General features: G+C 40.0%; 1 protein-coding gene across 2 annotated transcripts in view; it reads left to right on the top strand.

Moving 5' to 3' along the window:
- Mark1 (microtubule affinity regulating kinase 1) overlaps positions 1–15,469 on the top strand; it is a 103,755-nt gene that overhangs the window by 62,834 nt on the left and 25,452 nt on the right. For both annotated transcript variants that reach the window (XM_050148204.1, XM_050148203.1), the window contains exons 4-8: positions 1,980–2,028; positions 3,542–3,607; positions 7,633–7,703; positions 12,793–12,849; positions 15,196–15,432. In XM_050148204.1, the coding sequence (XP_050004161.1) occupies positions 1,980–2,028; positions 3,542–3,607; positions 7,633–7,703; positions 12,793–12,849; positions 15,196–15,432 (480 nt within the window). The remainder of the gene's footprint in view (positions 1–1,979; positions 2,029–3,541; positions 3,608–7,632; positions 7,704–12,792; positions 12,850–15,195; positions 15,433–15,469) is intronic.

The following is a 15,469-nucleotide window of genomic DNA, read 5'->3' as shown; positions in this document are numbered from 1 at the left end:
AGGCTCATCCATGTTGTGTGTTGGACTTTCCGTCTGTTACCACATTTTGTTATCCACTCATCTGAACCCTCACTTTCAGCCCTCTCAGATGTGCAGTCTGTAGATTATTTGGTGATTCTTTTTAACTTTGTAATATTGTTTCCCACGGGACTGTATCATTTCCATGGTATCTTCTCATCTGGCACAGCCATTAGCAGGTGCCACGGGGACCTAAGCTCTCTCCATCTAATGTTGTCTTCAGGTTTGCTCTGTCTTGTCCTGACCTGTACGACATGGGTCGTCCTCACTGTAGATGTGATTCCCCTCGTGACTAATTATGCCGAGTATCTTTTCATGCTCTCTTAGGCTGTTAATAGCTCATTAAGAAACATTGCTTGTGGTTACACTGATTTTAGGTTTTATTCTGACAAAACATGTCTTCACAGGTTTTTTTTTTCTAATGTTGCCAAGTCTTGGTTCTCCTATTTTCTTGAACAAATTCTTTTTTTTTTTTTTCTTGGTTTTTCGAGACAGGGTTTCTCTGTAGCTTTGGTGCCTGTCCCGGAACTAGCTCTTGTAGACCAGGCTGGTCTCGAACTCCCAGAGATCCACCTGCCTCTGTCCTCCCGAGTACTGGGATTAAAGGCTTGCGCCACCACCGCCCAGCTCTTGAACAAATTCTTGATTTTGTTTTTGGCTTTGACATTTATGGCAGCCAATATAAAGAAGAAGATACCGAGTTGGGCTCTTTTTTATATTTCATGATTTTTAAAAGCATTTTATTTATTCGTATGTGTATGCATGTGTGCCATGGTGTGTATTATGTGGAAGTCAAAGGACAGTCTGTAGGAGTGTGTTCTCCCTTCTACCATGTGGGTACTGAATATTAACCTCTGTTGTCAAGATTGACAGCAAGCACTATACAGCACCCTCTGTAGCCATGTCACTGCTTGACAAAACAAACTTTTGAAAATTGGTCCAGATAGATTTTTAAAGTTAAGGGGCAAGAAAATTTTAACATGCATATTATTTTGTTATATTTAACATATTCAATAGTCCTCCTTTGGGGGCTAGAGAGATGGCTCAATGGTTAAGAGCACTGGCTGCTCTTCCAGAGAATTTGGGTTCCCAGCACCCACACAGGGTTTACAACCATCTGTAACTCTAGCTCCAGAGGATCTGATGCCCTCTTATGGCCTTTGTAGGCACTGTACAATGTGGTGCACATGCATGCATGCAGCAAAACATATAAAATAAAAATAAATAAATCTTTTTTTTTTTCAAGACAAGGTTTCTCTATAGCTCTAGCTATCTTGGAACTTGCTCTGTAGACCAGGCTAGCCTTGAACTTAAAAATAAATGAATCTTTAAAAAGTCCTCCTCTTCATCTTCATCCTTTCCCATATCTCAAAACAGACTCACTATATAGCCAGGCGTACCTTGAACTCATTGTTTTCTTGCCTGAACCTTTAAGTTCTTGGATTATGGGCATGTGCACCGTGCCTAGCTATTTTATTATCACTTAATACTACTCTACAAGTCTACTTGAAAGTGCTTCTGAATCTTTCACAAAGTGTTGGGTCAGCTGAAAGAGATAATGTTAAGGAATCAGACCCGCACCCAGGGAAGCTTGTTTCTGGTGACTAGCCCTCACGGAGCGTCTCCAGTGTCACTCCCATAGTCTTTTCCTCTGCTTCTGGACATTCAGAGTTGTTGAAGAAAATGTTTCATTTTGTATAACCTCATATACCAGAGACAGACCACTCCAGTTCGTCTCCTCAGAGTTCTATGAGAAACCAGGTCTCCATGAAATGAGTACAGAGGGCTGTCTCATGGCTCATTATACGGAGGTGGAACTGAGAAGAAGGTCTGCGCTTAGGTTCTCTGCCGGAGCCGGCAGTCTTGTAAGCAAGGGATTGTTTTAAAATGGAATTCCAGGTGACTTCTGCTTGAGGTTTTCTGTTCTTTAAACAGCAGTATGTCTTGTCTTTTCTTAACAGTTGTTTCGGGAAGTACGAATAATGAAGATCCTGAACCATCCTAACATAGGTATGAAACCTGTACATACGATTAGTGCATGACAAAGCATTTCCCTTCACGGACAGGCGTCTGTGTACGATTTTACTCTTGATCTCCATAAGAAAGAAGAAGAGTGAAAACTCAGGGACGGTGACACCCGGTGCAGTACCGCAGTCCTGTGGTGCTGGGCAGCTGTCCTCTGTGCTGCCGCAGCTCCTGCTTGCACCGCACTGCGGTACAATTGCGGTTAATGCACACAGCTTCCTGTCTCCTTGTTAAGTCAGAGATTGCATGTCATCCGCTATTAATAGTTACATATAGTTTACTAATAAATATTTGAGTTTAGTGTAGTATTTTGTATTTAGAAGAAAATAAGGCATTAATTTCAATTTTATTAAATTGTTTCAGTAAGTTTTGATTTTGCCTCCCTTACAAATAAACTTATTGATTAGATATGTTATATAAAATTAGTTGACTCTAAGTAGTAAAAAAATTACTTTTAATCTACTTTTTTAAAATATTGTATCATGCATCTTTAAAGATTTTCTCTGTATGTAACTATCAGTGTGATCATTCGTGGTGAATAATCTCCGCTGTGAGTCTTGTTCTGTTCTTACCACAGCTGTTTTATTATCCGTAAATGTAGATTTGTTTTATACCAAACATTAACACTTCATGATAACCTAATGCTGCACCCTCTCTTTCTAAGCTCTTGTGAAAACTCCTTCTGATTTTAAGATATCTCTCTCCCTTTCCCTCTTATGCCCACCCGCCCCCCTCCCTCCCTCTTTCTCTATTGTTGTTTAGGTTTTTGAGACAAGGTCTTTGTAATTTTGGCTGGCCTGAAATTCACAGAACTTCACCTGCCTCTGCCTCCCAAGTACTGGGATTAAAAGCGTGCACCACCACCACCCCATAAGATTTCTCTTTTCATTATCTTGTTCTAACTAGAAAAGGTTATGGCTTTTTCTTATCAAAAACGGTTTTAACTCATAGGCTTGCTCTAGACCACTTTGTAGTGGGGTGTAAATAGTTTCCTTGCACAGAAATGATAACTCGAGTGGCTTTTTTTGTTTTAAAGTTAGAACTATTCCATTAAGCAACTATTCTGATATTCTTCTTAGAGTTGCCTAAGGTGTGCAGAAGTAACAACCGTTTTGTGCTGTCAGCTATAGAGTTGTATGTAGTAAGTCTTTTTCTACATACATGTAATCCCAAGTAATGACATGAAGACTTCTTATTGATTATGAAGGTTTGACCTATAGCTTAGGCTTGTTCCTAACTAACTCTTATAAGTTAAATTAACCTGTTTATATTAATTCTATCATGTGGCATTACCTTTCTTCTATATTGTACCTCCTGTTTCCTCTCTGTGTCTTCTTCCCAGAGTCCTCTCTGTTCCCCGCAAGTCCCATCTAACCTCTTTCTGCCTAACTATTGGCATTTAACTCTTTATTAAGCCAATCAAAAGGCACCTTGGCAAAGACACGTCTTGACAGTGTAAACAAGTATTCCACAACAGTTATGTTTCTCCTTTTTTCAGTGAAACTGTTTGAAGTTATTGAAACAGAGAAGACACTCTATCTAGTCATGGAATACGCAAGTGGGGGTAAGAGAGAGTGGGCTCTTGGTCCATGGAATTCATGGTGCTTGGCACCTCAGGATAACATTTATGCCTTCATCGTGTTTGTAATCTATAGTTTTATTAACATATCTTTAATTACCTATTAATGAAAGTTCAGTGTTTACTTCCAAGACCTGATGAGTCTACAGTATAAATAACTTTTGGCTCATTTAAAAATTACTTAGGGACTTTTTAAAATTTGCTTTGTCATCTTTTGAATGTTTGAATTTGCTGATTTAAATATTAAAATAACATATTTGATTTGTAGTGCAGGAAATCCCAAGTGCCGAATGTATTTAATAAAATGTATAGTGAAAGCTTACTCTACATCAGATATTTATCTAACTGGCTGCTTACATATGACAACTCTTCAGCCAGGATATTCCCTGAGTGTTTGGATTTAAGTAACTGTTGATTCGTGTGTTCTGTAAACTAGGGTTGAGTTGATGGAAGGTGCAGACCCCATGTGTAATATAGAATACAGCATATACTTTGTCTCAGGGTCACAAGGGGTCTTTTTTTGCGTTGATTAAATAATAGAAAATCACTTTTATCTCCTTCACTTTCTATTAAATGAGAGACACTTGATTCGAAATAACGACTCCATTAGGACTTCTTAGATTACATCTTATGGTGTTATGTCATTGAAAAAGTAAAAGCAATACTTAAAGGACATGCTTTAAAAGCACGGAGTACTTAAGCAATTGAAAAATAAAGGGACTGGAATTATTTTATGGATTTATTAGGTGTTTACTAATTGATAGGAAAACATTACGTTGACTGTAGTATAAAGCCTCTCCATTAGTGAAGGCCACGGGTGTTTATGGCAATGCAGGTCTTATGTAAACTGGAATAAGGACTTGTTTTGTCTATGGCATCTAGCAACACATTTTTACATGGCTTTTCAGATTTCTAAACTTTTTATTTTAAATACCAAACATGTGTAATTGCTTTTAAGTTGTTTTTGCCAATTAAATGTTTTAGTAAATTTGCTTTCTTCAAAACATTTTTTGTTTTGTTTTGTTTTGTTTTTGCCCTGAAAATATTTCAATGTAGGTTTTTGTTTATTTCCTGATTTTTTTCCCCTTTGTCTTTGGTGATGCTGGAGACTGAGCATGGGGCCTCATGCTGGGCAAATGCTCAGCCACAGAGCTGCATCCCAGCCCGTCAGTGTAGATTTCTGGCATACTGGAAAAACATATGGATTTGCATAAAATGCAGATCTGTAGTAAAACTTGTAAGTGCTCCATAATGACTTGTTTTTCTGTCCTTTAGTTATAGTTCCATACAAATCCATCCTGTCAGGGTAGGGGCCCTGATTGTTACTTTTAGTTTAGTAAAACTCGTTTATTTTGTTGGTTTGATTTTCTACATAGCAGTGATCTAAAATTTAGAGAAGGGAATTAGACATGCTTTGATAGAAGAAATGATCAGCCTCTACAGGCCAGTGGGGGCCTTTCTGCTTTTATAAAGGCCCACACCACAACTCTGCATGTATGAGCTGACTCAACGATTGATAACAAGTACAGTCAACTCTCCATTGGTGCTGAGGGAAGGGAGTGAAGTGGGGCAGTGTGGACTAGTGTAGAAGAGATAGGTTCCATATTTATGTGTTGGGGGTGGGCAGAGACAGTGTCGTAGTTAGAGTGTCTATTGCTATGAAGAGACACCACGACCACAGCAACGCCTATAAAGGAAAATGTTTAATTGGGGTGCCTTACAGTTCAGAGGTTCAGTCTATTATTATCTGGGTGTGGCATGATGCCGTGCAGGCTGTCACGGTGCTGGAGAAGGAGCTGAGTCCTACATCTTGATCTGCAGGCAACAGGAAGTGGAGACTGTCACACTAGACTTGGCTTGAGCATAGGAGCCCTCAGAGCCCACCCTCAGTGACACACTTCTTCCAGCAAGGCCACACTCATTCCAGCAAGGCCACACCTCCTAATAATGCCACTTCCTATGGGTCAAGCATTCAAACACATGAGTCATTGGGGGCCATACCTGTTCAAACCACCACACACAGAGAGAATGAAAACCAGCCCAAACCTGATTTTTTTGAGTCATACAAAGCAATGCCTCTACTAATAACAATAGTCATGGTTCTTTGGCAGTGCTTCTAAAATCTTTTTTTTTTTTTTTTTTTTTTTTTTTTTTTTTTTTTTTTTTTTTTTTTTTTTTTTTTTGACATTTTAAATCTATCACTGGCAAGGCAAGTCGGGGAAATAAAACGTTGAATTTTCCCTCTGAAATCTTCGTATAGTTGAGATTGACTGTGATACGCACACTGCTGACTATCTGAGTTGGATGCTGCCCCCTTGCAGGGATCAGTCAGGGACTCCGATGAATGACAGTGAGGATTAGAAAGCCTCTCTGTGGTTTTTTGAATTGAAAGTAGCCTGTTAAAGTTGGTGTTGGGGCTCCTCTAACAGAATTTATTCTGCCTTTTGTTTATGCAAATAATACTTATAAATGCTTATAGGGTGATTTTCTAGGTCCTGAGGATGTGCAGATGAATGAAGATAGAGTCAGCCCTCGAGCTTACATTGTAATTGGTGGAGCACAGCATTGGCGATGCTGTGCTAAGGGAAAGACTGAGACTTGTAATATCCCCGTGTGAGCTTCCCGGGCACAAGTTAGAGGAGAACCAGATGTTTGACATTTGAACGCTTATGTTTACCTTTCCTAGGCTAACCTCATGTGTCTAGAGTTAACGTTTTTGATGGGTTAACTGGGATTAGCAGCTGTTACCACATGCCCAGAAGCACCTACTCTGATGAGCCAACTAGTGCATCCATTCATCTCCTGTTCTCATCCCATTCCTGCTTTCTTCATGAAGTACCCATGTTTGGCATTGTTGACGTGTTAGTTTCATCAGCATACATCCATTACATATTTGATTTTTAATATTTTACTTATACTTATATGGGGCAAATTTGCATATATGTCATATATCTGTGTACTTAAATACAAGTGTCCTTTATTGAGTACTATATGCCACTGTGCCAAGCATATGCATTGTTTCAGGTATCCTTCACAGCAACCTAGGTAGACTCTGGTAGAAGCAGAACGCCATGGGTTACAAAGTCCTACTAATGTCCCCTAGCACTAAGTACCCACTAAGTACAGGCTCCATAGGATACATACTCGTGGTCAGGTTTTGAAGCCTGAAACTGTATTTGACTATAGTGTAGTGTAGCGTTGGGGCTGTGTAAGATTTGACGCCATCCTGTGAGTTGTTGCTCTACACGTTTATCTGTGTTGTGCGGCCAATACGGACACAGAAAAAGTTTCTCCTTTACACTGAGGGAATAGTTCAAGATTTTAACTTGATGTTAATTGTCTAAACTATTGTCAACCAGAAAAAAATTCTAAATCTTATGTAGAAATATAGATAGTTACGTTCAATAGAAAATGTCAGCACTGTCTACTTTGTTAATAAGTTCAGTGCACATTTGCTGCATGCCCACTCTGTATTCTGTCGTGGAGAGGAAGGTGCATTTGGGACAGCAGAGTGCAAACAAGGGTGACAGGATTCTGTGTCACTTGTGGTTAGCTGCCAGGGTGTATGAGGACATGTGATAGGCCTAATCAGCATATAGAACAGAGAAGAATGATGGAGTTGGACCAGACTGGAGTGGAACTTAAGAGAAAGCATGTGAGTACTTTGTAGCTGAGGCCACAACGCCAGCGCCAAGGGTGACATTGGACTGCCCTGTGGCTTCCCTTCACTAGAACGGGTAATAAAGAGTTGACTGTATTTCATGTAACTTGTGGAGAACACATTTTCTTGGTTATTTTTTTTAAGAGTTTTTCTAGATCATAAATTGCTACAGGTTCTCAGTTCCACACATAATTTTTTCCTATGCCTATGTTAGTTTGTGACTTGTATAAACATAACAGAAAATGGTAGACCAAGTGATTCTTGAAAACTGAGGCCAAAACTTGGCATTGCGTATATTGTTAACCAAAATCAATGTATATTTATTGCCTGCTTTACCTTTCTGATTCAGGTGAAGTGTTTGATTACTTAGTTGCCCACGGAAGGATGAAAGAAAAAGAGGCACGTGCAAAATTTAGGCAGGTATGGAAAGTGGTTTTCAACTTTGTTTTGCTGATGTTTTTAGTGGTGTGCAATGGGCAGTATCACAAACAGCTTTGAGAGTACATGGATTTTTCAAAAGAAAAATTCTCCTTTCTTACAGTTTTTAAGAATGGAAAATTCCTAGAAAAGAAACCCATTTCCCCTGAATTTTGCTTTAAAATAGTAGTTGCAGATGGTTGTTTTGAGATGACCATGAATGGTGACATTTCATAAGTTAGACTCGGTGTTTGAATCTGAAAACCTTGGGCCAGATGACTGAGACAAAGAAGTAAATACCCAAACCTCTGATATGGCCAGAGATTATTATCAAGTCCTGTTTGCTTTGTGTGTGTATTACATATATGTAAAGAAGATATTTTTTCTTTTATAACTAAATATATATTGGTTTTAAAAATTCATTTCAGGCTTAAGGAGTGTGGTCAGTTTTACTTAGCTTCATATGTGAGGAAAATGCAAGTGTGGTGGAGACACAGTTCCATCTTAGCATCAGTGTAGCTTCTTGGAGGAAGGACAGAGTGAGAGAAGGTGGTTTTTAAAAGAATAAAACACATTTAGAATTTTACTTTTAATTTTTGAAGCTGTATTATGTTTAGTTTTATTTTTACACAGTTTATTCAAAAACACTTGCATATTAAAAAATGCATACTAAAATTAACTAAACCATAAGTTTATACATCTCAGCGAACTTCTATACAGTTAGAGGGACCAAACTTTTCAGAGCAAAAGCTGTGGTGCTTCACATTGGATTTTTATACTTTCCCTGTTGGATATATATTTTATGTACTTACCTACCACCAAAAATGAAAATGCTGCTGAGCGTTTATAGCCAGTGTATGTACGTGTGTACACACACACACACTGGCTAGATCCCAAATATGAGGAAGAACGTGGGGGATTTTCTTAGATTGTAAGACGTCACCTAATTTTATACATTCTAAGTCCATTCATTTTACTGCAAATTTTGTCATTTTTTTACATTTTTCTTTAAAGCTGAATAGTACTCCATTCTTATATATACCAGGCTTTCATTAACTATTCATCTGTTGTTGGACAACTAGGCTGAAAAAATATACTTTATAAATTACTATATAAATGAGTAGTGAATTGTGAATTATCCATAAAATGTACTGAAGTAAGGCTGCAGTGGTGTGTTATATGCTAGACTTGCCCTTAGGGAAGTAAGAATTTTTATTTTAAGGTAATTTAGGTCCTCATCTGTGATCATTACACTGATTCTGCATTTAAAAAACATTTTGTAAATTGGGCAGTGGTGACGCCTGCCTTTAATCCCAACACTCAGGAGGCAGAGGCAGGCAGATCTCTGTGAGTTCAAGGCCAGCCTGGTCTACAGAGCTAGACCAGGGTTTTTTTTTTTTTTTTTTAAAAAAAAAAAAGTGCCTTGAAAAACCAAAACCAAACTGTTCTGTAATCAGTCTGTTGAGCAATGAAAGTGTTCTTGAGGTCTTCCTCTAGGATAGCTTTCCATGGAGGGCAGTTCTTTAACCAGAGAGGCCCTTGTCGCGAGTGGACCTGCTTCACTTTGTGGCCTAACCTTTCAAAATGATTTTGTGGTAGCTTTGTCCCCTATGTCTCCATTGTTCCGGTAGATCCCCACAGTTAGTTGCTCATAAGAGCGGGTGGGAGGCTATGAAGTGGCTGAGGGAGCAAAGGCATTTGCCACCAAGCTGGACAGCCCGAGTTCAGTGCCCAGGAACCATATGGAGGGAGGGCAGGGCAGGACTGGCTCCTGAAAGTTGTCCTCTCACCTCAGTGCACATGCCGTGCTCGGGAGCAGTGCACAGGGAAGGCAGTGGTCCAGAGCAGTTGATGGGAAGCTCCTCCCTGCTGCAGGAGAGGAGCTGTTGCTCTGCTCAGTAAGTTTTGCTTCCTTGCCTTTAAAAAGCAAAATAAACAGTGGCTATGGAAACAGCTGGTAATGGGAAAGCAACAATAAGAGCCTGGGCTGTGCTGAGCCTCTTCCCATTGCATTCTTTCCTGTCCTGGGGTTGGAATTTCTTGCTATCTGGTCAAGCACTCCGGTTATCTCCTTCCTTGTCAGTCCTTGTTAGTAGCAGATGAGTAAGAAAATTCCAGTTGTTTACTGCGTGTCCCCCTTGAGATCCTTGTGTATATTTTAAAGATGATCCTCATTTATTCTTTTTCTTTTTAGCCTGCTGGTTTTACTTGTCTTCTAAAACATGGCAAGTGTAGAAAGTTGTACTTGGCGAAAAAACTTGTGTTGTAAGAGCAGTCAACCATTGTGGTCAATGGGAGCAGGACAGAGTGTAGGTTTAGATCTTTAGCCCCAGCCCCCCCCCCCCAAAATGTGTATTTACTTTTATTTATGACTTTTTATATTAACATTGAAAAAATGAACTACATAACAAGGTTATATAGATTCATGCCCTTGATTCTGCTATTTGGTATGCTAAAAACAATACACAGTTTAAGACCATTTTAGCCACCATTGCCAGCACAATGCCTCTGCATTCCGTATGCTGTGAGGGTGTGCAAACACATGTATACACACACATGCACGTGCACACACACTCACACACACACACACCATAGTATTGGGGATGGGGAAGTGTGCTTCCTGCTCTTCCAGAGGACCTGGTTCAATTCCCAGCACCCACATAGTAGCTCACAACCATCTGAATCTCCAGTCCCAGAAGTCGCATGCCTTTTTCTGGCCTCTGTGAGCATTGCACACTTGTGTCATGCTGACATAAATGTATCAAAACACCTATCTACATACAATGAAAATAAGTCTTATGTTCAAAATTATAGTATTGATCCCAAGGTCAAGCAAGCCTACTACTGAGAGAATAGGAATTCCTGACCCATGTATGTCATTGCAAAACTTCCCCCAGCAACACATGTGGAGCCTGAAGGTCAGCACATGCCTGCTTGTAAATCCTGTTCTCAAGGTCCACATGGAAGTCTCATAGAGAAGTCTCTGCATCCTGCTCCTGGGATGTTCTCAGGTGGCAGTCTGCTATAGGCCAGTGTGATGAAACGTGGGCTTCAGGGTGGAGGCTCACGTGGTGAGTCAGAAGCCCAAACAACTTTCTTGTCAGACATGGTGTCTTGCTAGGGGAGTGTGGTGGCACCTTAAATGCCCCTCTTGAGCACCAGCTCAGAGGGCATTTTCTGTGGAGAATATGTGCTTCATGCAGCATTCTCTTATGTTAGCTTCTGCTGTTAAAGCTTTGAGCTGAGGACAATTCTTATTGCAGAAATGTCCGTGAACTGCTTGCATAAAGACTGTCCTATCACGTGTGAGCCCATGGCCTCTGGTCACACTTGGTAACCAAATCACTGTAGCACACCTTCACTGTGTCGTACAGGATGTGACCTGTAAGGACAGCAGTGTTACCAGCATAGAGAAGGAGCCTGGTACCCTGAACACTGTTACCTCTGTAGTGTACCAGTAAAACAGCATGCAAATGGATCCTGCGACCAACAGGCTTAACTGAGTGAAAATCGAGTCTTAGAACTTTGAAGCGAGCTGCTTCAGAATCTTACAAATGTTTATTGTTGCTCTGCTGTACGTGGGGACTCATACTGAAGATGCTCAAGGCATTGTCATCCTGCCCCAGACATTTAGTGACCGCAGTATTTGCTCAGTATGGAAGGAATCCAGGGACTTTGACCAATCTGTCTCTCAAAGCTTGATTCCATTAGCATTATGAATATATCATGTTCCCTCACCATTAACCTATCTCACCCCTGTACCCCCACTCTCTCTTACCAAAAATCTCAACTGTTCCTGTCCTTCAAGGACACCCTCCACCAAAGGCATGTCCTCCGAGAAGCATTTCTGTGAACATCATTCATTTTCATGAGCCCTCACTTCTTTGTACCCCTGCTTCTGAGAGTCTCCCTTGAATTATATTACTCGCTTTCAGCCCCGTAAGGGTGGTGCTCATGCAATGTTCATGTCTGTACTCCCCCTAGGAAAAGGCACATAGCAGGTACTCAATAAACTGACTTGAATCAAATGAGTTTAATTGAATTATTTACTCATGTGTGTTGGTGGTTTTGTTTTTTTTCAAATTCATGTCTTGTCTCTGAACCATTTTAACATACATTTGGATGATTTCCTAGCACTGAAATGCCACTTTCCCTCTGCGTGGAATTCCTTTTCCCTCATTTCTGTTAACACAGCCATACTCCCTGCTCCATTAGACTTTCGGGAGTCTCGTTTCTGTCTGCATTTGTGAACAGCTAACTCACATCCGTACTGGAAGCACCTTTAACCGACCCCACCGCTCTGCATTAAAATGACCAGCCTTTTAGGTTCCAGATAGAATTACACATACAAGTTAGCTCTTTGCCAGCCGTGAGTTCTCTCTTTTAAAGACTTGTCACAGAAAAGCTTATAATCTGTTTCTTTTTTGTAGTCAAGGCCTTTACACTGTCAGACATTTCCCTCCCTGGCCCTTATCCCAGAGTCCTATACACTAGCTCTGGCTGCAAAATGTATAAACAGTGCACAGTAATTTGTCCAGCTGAATTAAAGGCAAATGTAAGATTAACTTGTATCTTATTTTTTTTCTTTTGAGGGTTAGTTTTTTCCTATTTCTTTACATTTGAGCAGAAAATATGAGATATTGTAAATACTTCACTAATTAGTTCTTGATAAATTAAGGAAATATGCCTTGAACAAATGTGATATATTTCCCAAATACACTTTGCATTAGCCCCACACAGCATCTTGAATGCTAGTTTACATGGGCCAAAGCCTTCTTTCAACACTGAAGTGAACCCGTCTTCTAAATTACAAATTACATACTTTGGCTCATGTAAACAGAAAAATTTGATGAGTATAGAGAATTTCCATGGACGTTGACCAAAAGAAATTAGAGTATGTTTCCACAAGAGAATTTACTTTCCACATTTAAAACATTCATCTCTTTAATAAGCATAGTTTTCTAAACTAATCATGAAATTGCTATTATTTTTAAATCAAAGTTAGTATTTTATCAAATTGAAGTAATAATTTTGAAAATCAGGTATTTAACCATAAAATAATTTTGACTTTTTATCCAAATATTTATTTCAGATTGTTTCTGCTGTACAGTATTGTCATCAAAAATGCATTGTTCATCGTGATCTTAAGGTAAGCTGCTGCTTTTAAAATTAAAATCTTAATTATGAAAGTATGTAATAATAAGAGGGCTGGGACTGGGGAGATGGCTCTATAAATAAGACCACTTGCTTTGCAAACATGAGGACCTGTTTTCAAATCCCCAGCACTTAATAAAAACCTGGTAGGGCTGTGCATGCCTATAACTCCAGCATTTGGAGGCAGAGCCTGGCAGGGCCTGGGAGCTCACTGGCCAGCCTAGGTGAAACCGCCAGTGTCAGATGCAGTGAGTAGTTCTGTCTTTAGGGAATAAAGCAGAGGTGAGACTGCAGGACACTGGGGTCTTCCTCTGGACTCCATCCATATCGCCACACACACTTAGAATTTGCCATAGTAAGTTAGGGCCACCTCTTACAGTTACCCAGCATTTCAAGCACAGGATGAGGTGGCTTTATAGATATGACACCATAGCTTATGAAAGACACTGTGTTCACTAAGCACATGAAAACATGGGCATGACTTTGTTTAATGTCAAAGTGAGAGGACTTGATTGATTATTAACTAACATTTTAAGTAGATAAATACAGAATTCTATCTGCCGGGGTCCAGCCTTAGCTCGGGTCGAGTACTGAGGCAGGGAAGGGATGTCAGCGCAAGGAAAACTTTTGACCACCAAGTAGATTGCACTCAAGTGGCCCTGAATAGTGCGGGCCATCTTTATTTATACTTAAACAGAGTTTTTCATACCAAGCTTACATGAACAGCTTTATTTTTGGCTTTTATTTTTGACTTTAAGAAATACATCACATTTTAAGGACTAATCGGGATCGTTACCAAGGCCCCCATTGTTCCCCTTTATGCTTCCCCAATACACCTTCCCACCCTCTGCATAGACTTATTCCAGACATAGAGTTCAGCATTTGTGCAGGCTTAACTAAATATCGAGCCAGGTAATCCTGCTCTTGCAGCACTGATGTCAACTGGCAGCTACCTGAAGTTACAAAGTTAAAAGTAATAGACATGGGCACAATGCTTTAAGGACAACAATATTCAAACCCAGACAATTCTTTCATGTCTACAAGATATATTTTTATACAGTTTCCTTTCCCACAAGAGGGTTCCATGTCTCCATCTCTCTGTAAGAGCCGACTTTGACAAAGCATTCTTTCCTATTTCTTTATACCATACTTCTCCTACCAATGTGAGCTCCTTTGTATGGTAAAGATGGATCTACCCATCCCATATTTTACATTGCGTTATTCCCATCAGAATATACTAGATCTTATCATTGATTCTATATGATGACTATCCAAGGAACTTTATCTCAACAGTTGACAGTTTGTGTATTTCTGAGGCTTTTCCCTGTTCTGTGTCTACATGCCTTACTCTCCTTTCCAGAACTGTGAGACATGGTTAATGCTCCAAGTGTTGTTTTCTCATATGTACCTAAATGTCTCTATTGAGTCAAAAAAGTTCCCAGGATTAGGAGTTGGAGTTATTAAGTCCAGATAAGAGATTTCAGAGACATTAACCCCCTATTGAATCTTAGAGGTGAAGCACCAGTCCTCTGGTTTTCATCTTGGTCAAATTTTACTCCTTTCTGGACTTTGATCAAGCAACCTACAAACCAGCCTGTAACTTTATTAGTCTGTTTATCCATCAATTAAAAATGGAATTTACATGAAACGTGCACCAAAAAGCAAGTTTTCATTAAATTGTTTGCATTTATAGAAGTTTCCATTGGGTGATTGTTTTAGAATTTTAGGAAAAGTCTCTTGAACATGGGAGTCCTTGCTTCCTCCAGAACGTGACTCTCGACAGGAGTCAGCATTTAGAACAGCAAACGCTGCTGAAAATAAAGACCGTGGGAGCCCAGTTGTCCACTTGTTTCCTTTCACTAAGCACTGCTTTGTTGAGGAAGTGCTCTGTAGGAGAGGACAGGGGACGGAGTAAAGGAGCCACAGACCCGACATACCCTGGAGCCTGCCATCAACTGCTTGTTCAGATGGTGCTCCTCTGGCTAATCTTGGCTTAAGTCTGGGGCAAAGTGGAATTTCAATGTGTATTCTTTAGAATAGGTAGGTCCTGTTAAGGTACAGTTCCAAGATGCCTCTTACCATGAAGTTAAAAACCTTTAAAATAAACTGTGGGGATGGTGTTTAAAATAACCTTTCTGAAATAGTCCTATGTGCTTTCTTTTTCAAGTGTTAGAATCCAGTCTTGCGCAGATGTCACTTGGACAGCTGTGCACTGCAGAACTGGATGTTAGTCTTAAATGAGAGGCAGGCACTAGCAGACTTAGCATCTGAGAGAAGTGCAGCGGACATCTTTATTTTGTGTGCACTTTTTACATTGTCCTTTTTATTATTTTCCTCTTAGGCTGAAAACCTTCTCCTTGATGCTGATATGAATATTAAAATTGCTGACTTTGGTTTTAGCAATGAATTCACAGTGGGGAACAAATTGGACACTTTCTGTGGAAGCCCGCCTTACGCTGCCCCCGAGCTTTTCCAAGGCAAGAAGTATGATGGGCCAGAAGTGGATGTGTGGAGTCTGGGCGTCATTCTCTACACGCTGGTCAGTGGCTCCCTGCCCTTTGATGGCCAGAACCTAAAGGTACCTGCTGTTTGGTGCTGATGCCCTTCTCCCCAGG

The sequence above is a fragment of the Alexandromys fortis genome, unplaced genomic scaffold (assembly GCF_014885135.2).
Source record: "Alexandromys fortis isolate MF-2015 unplaced genomic scaffold, M_Fortis_MF-2015_v1.1 scaffold_62, whole genome shotgun sequence".
In the NCBI taxonomy this organism is placed as follows: Eukaryota; Metazoa; Chordata; class Mammalia; order Rodentia; family Cricetidae; genus Alexandromys; species Alexandromys fortis.
This window is presented reverse-complemented; position numbering and strand designations above follow the sequence as displayed.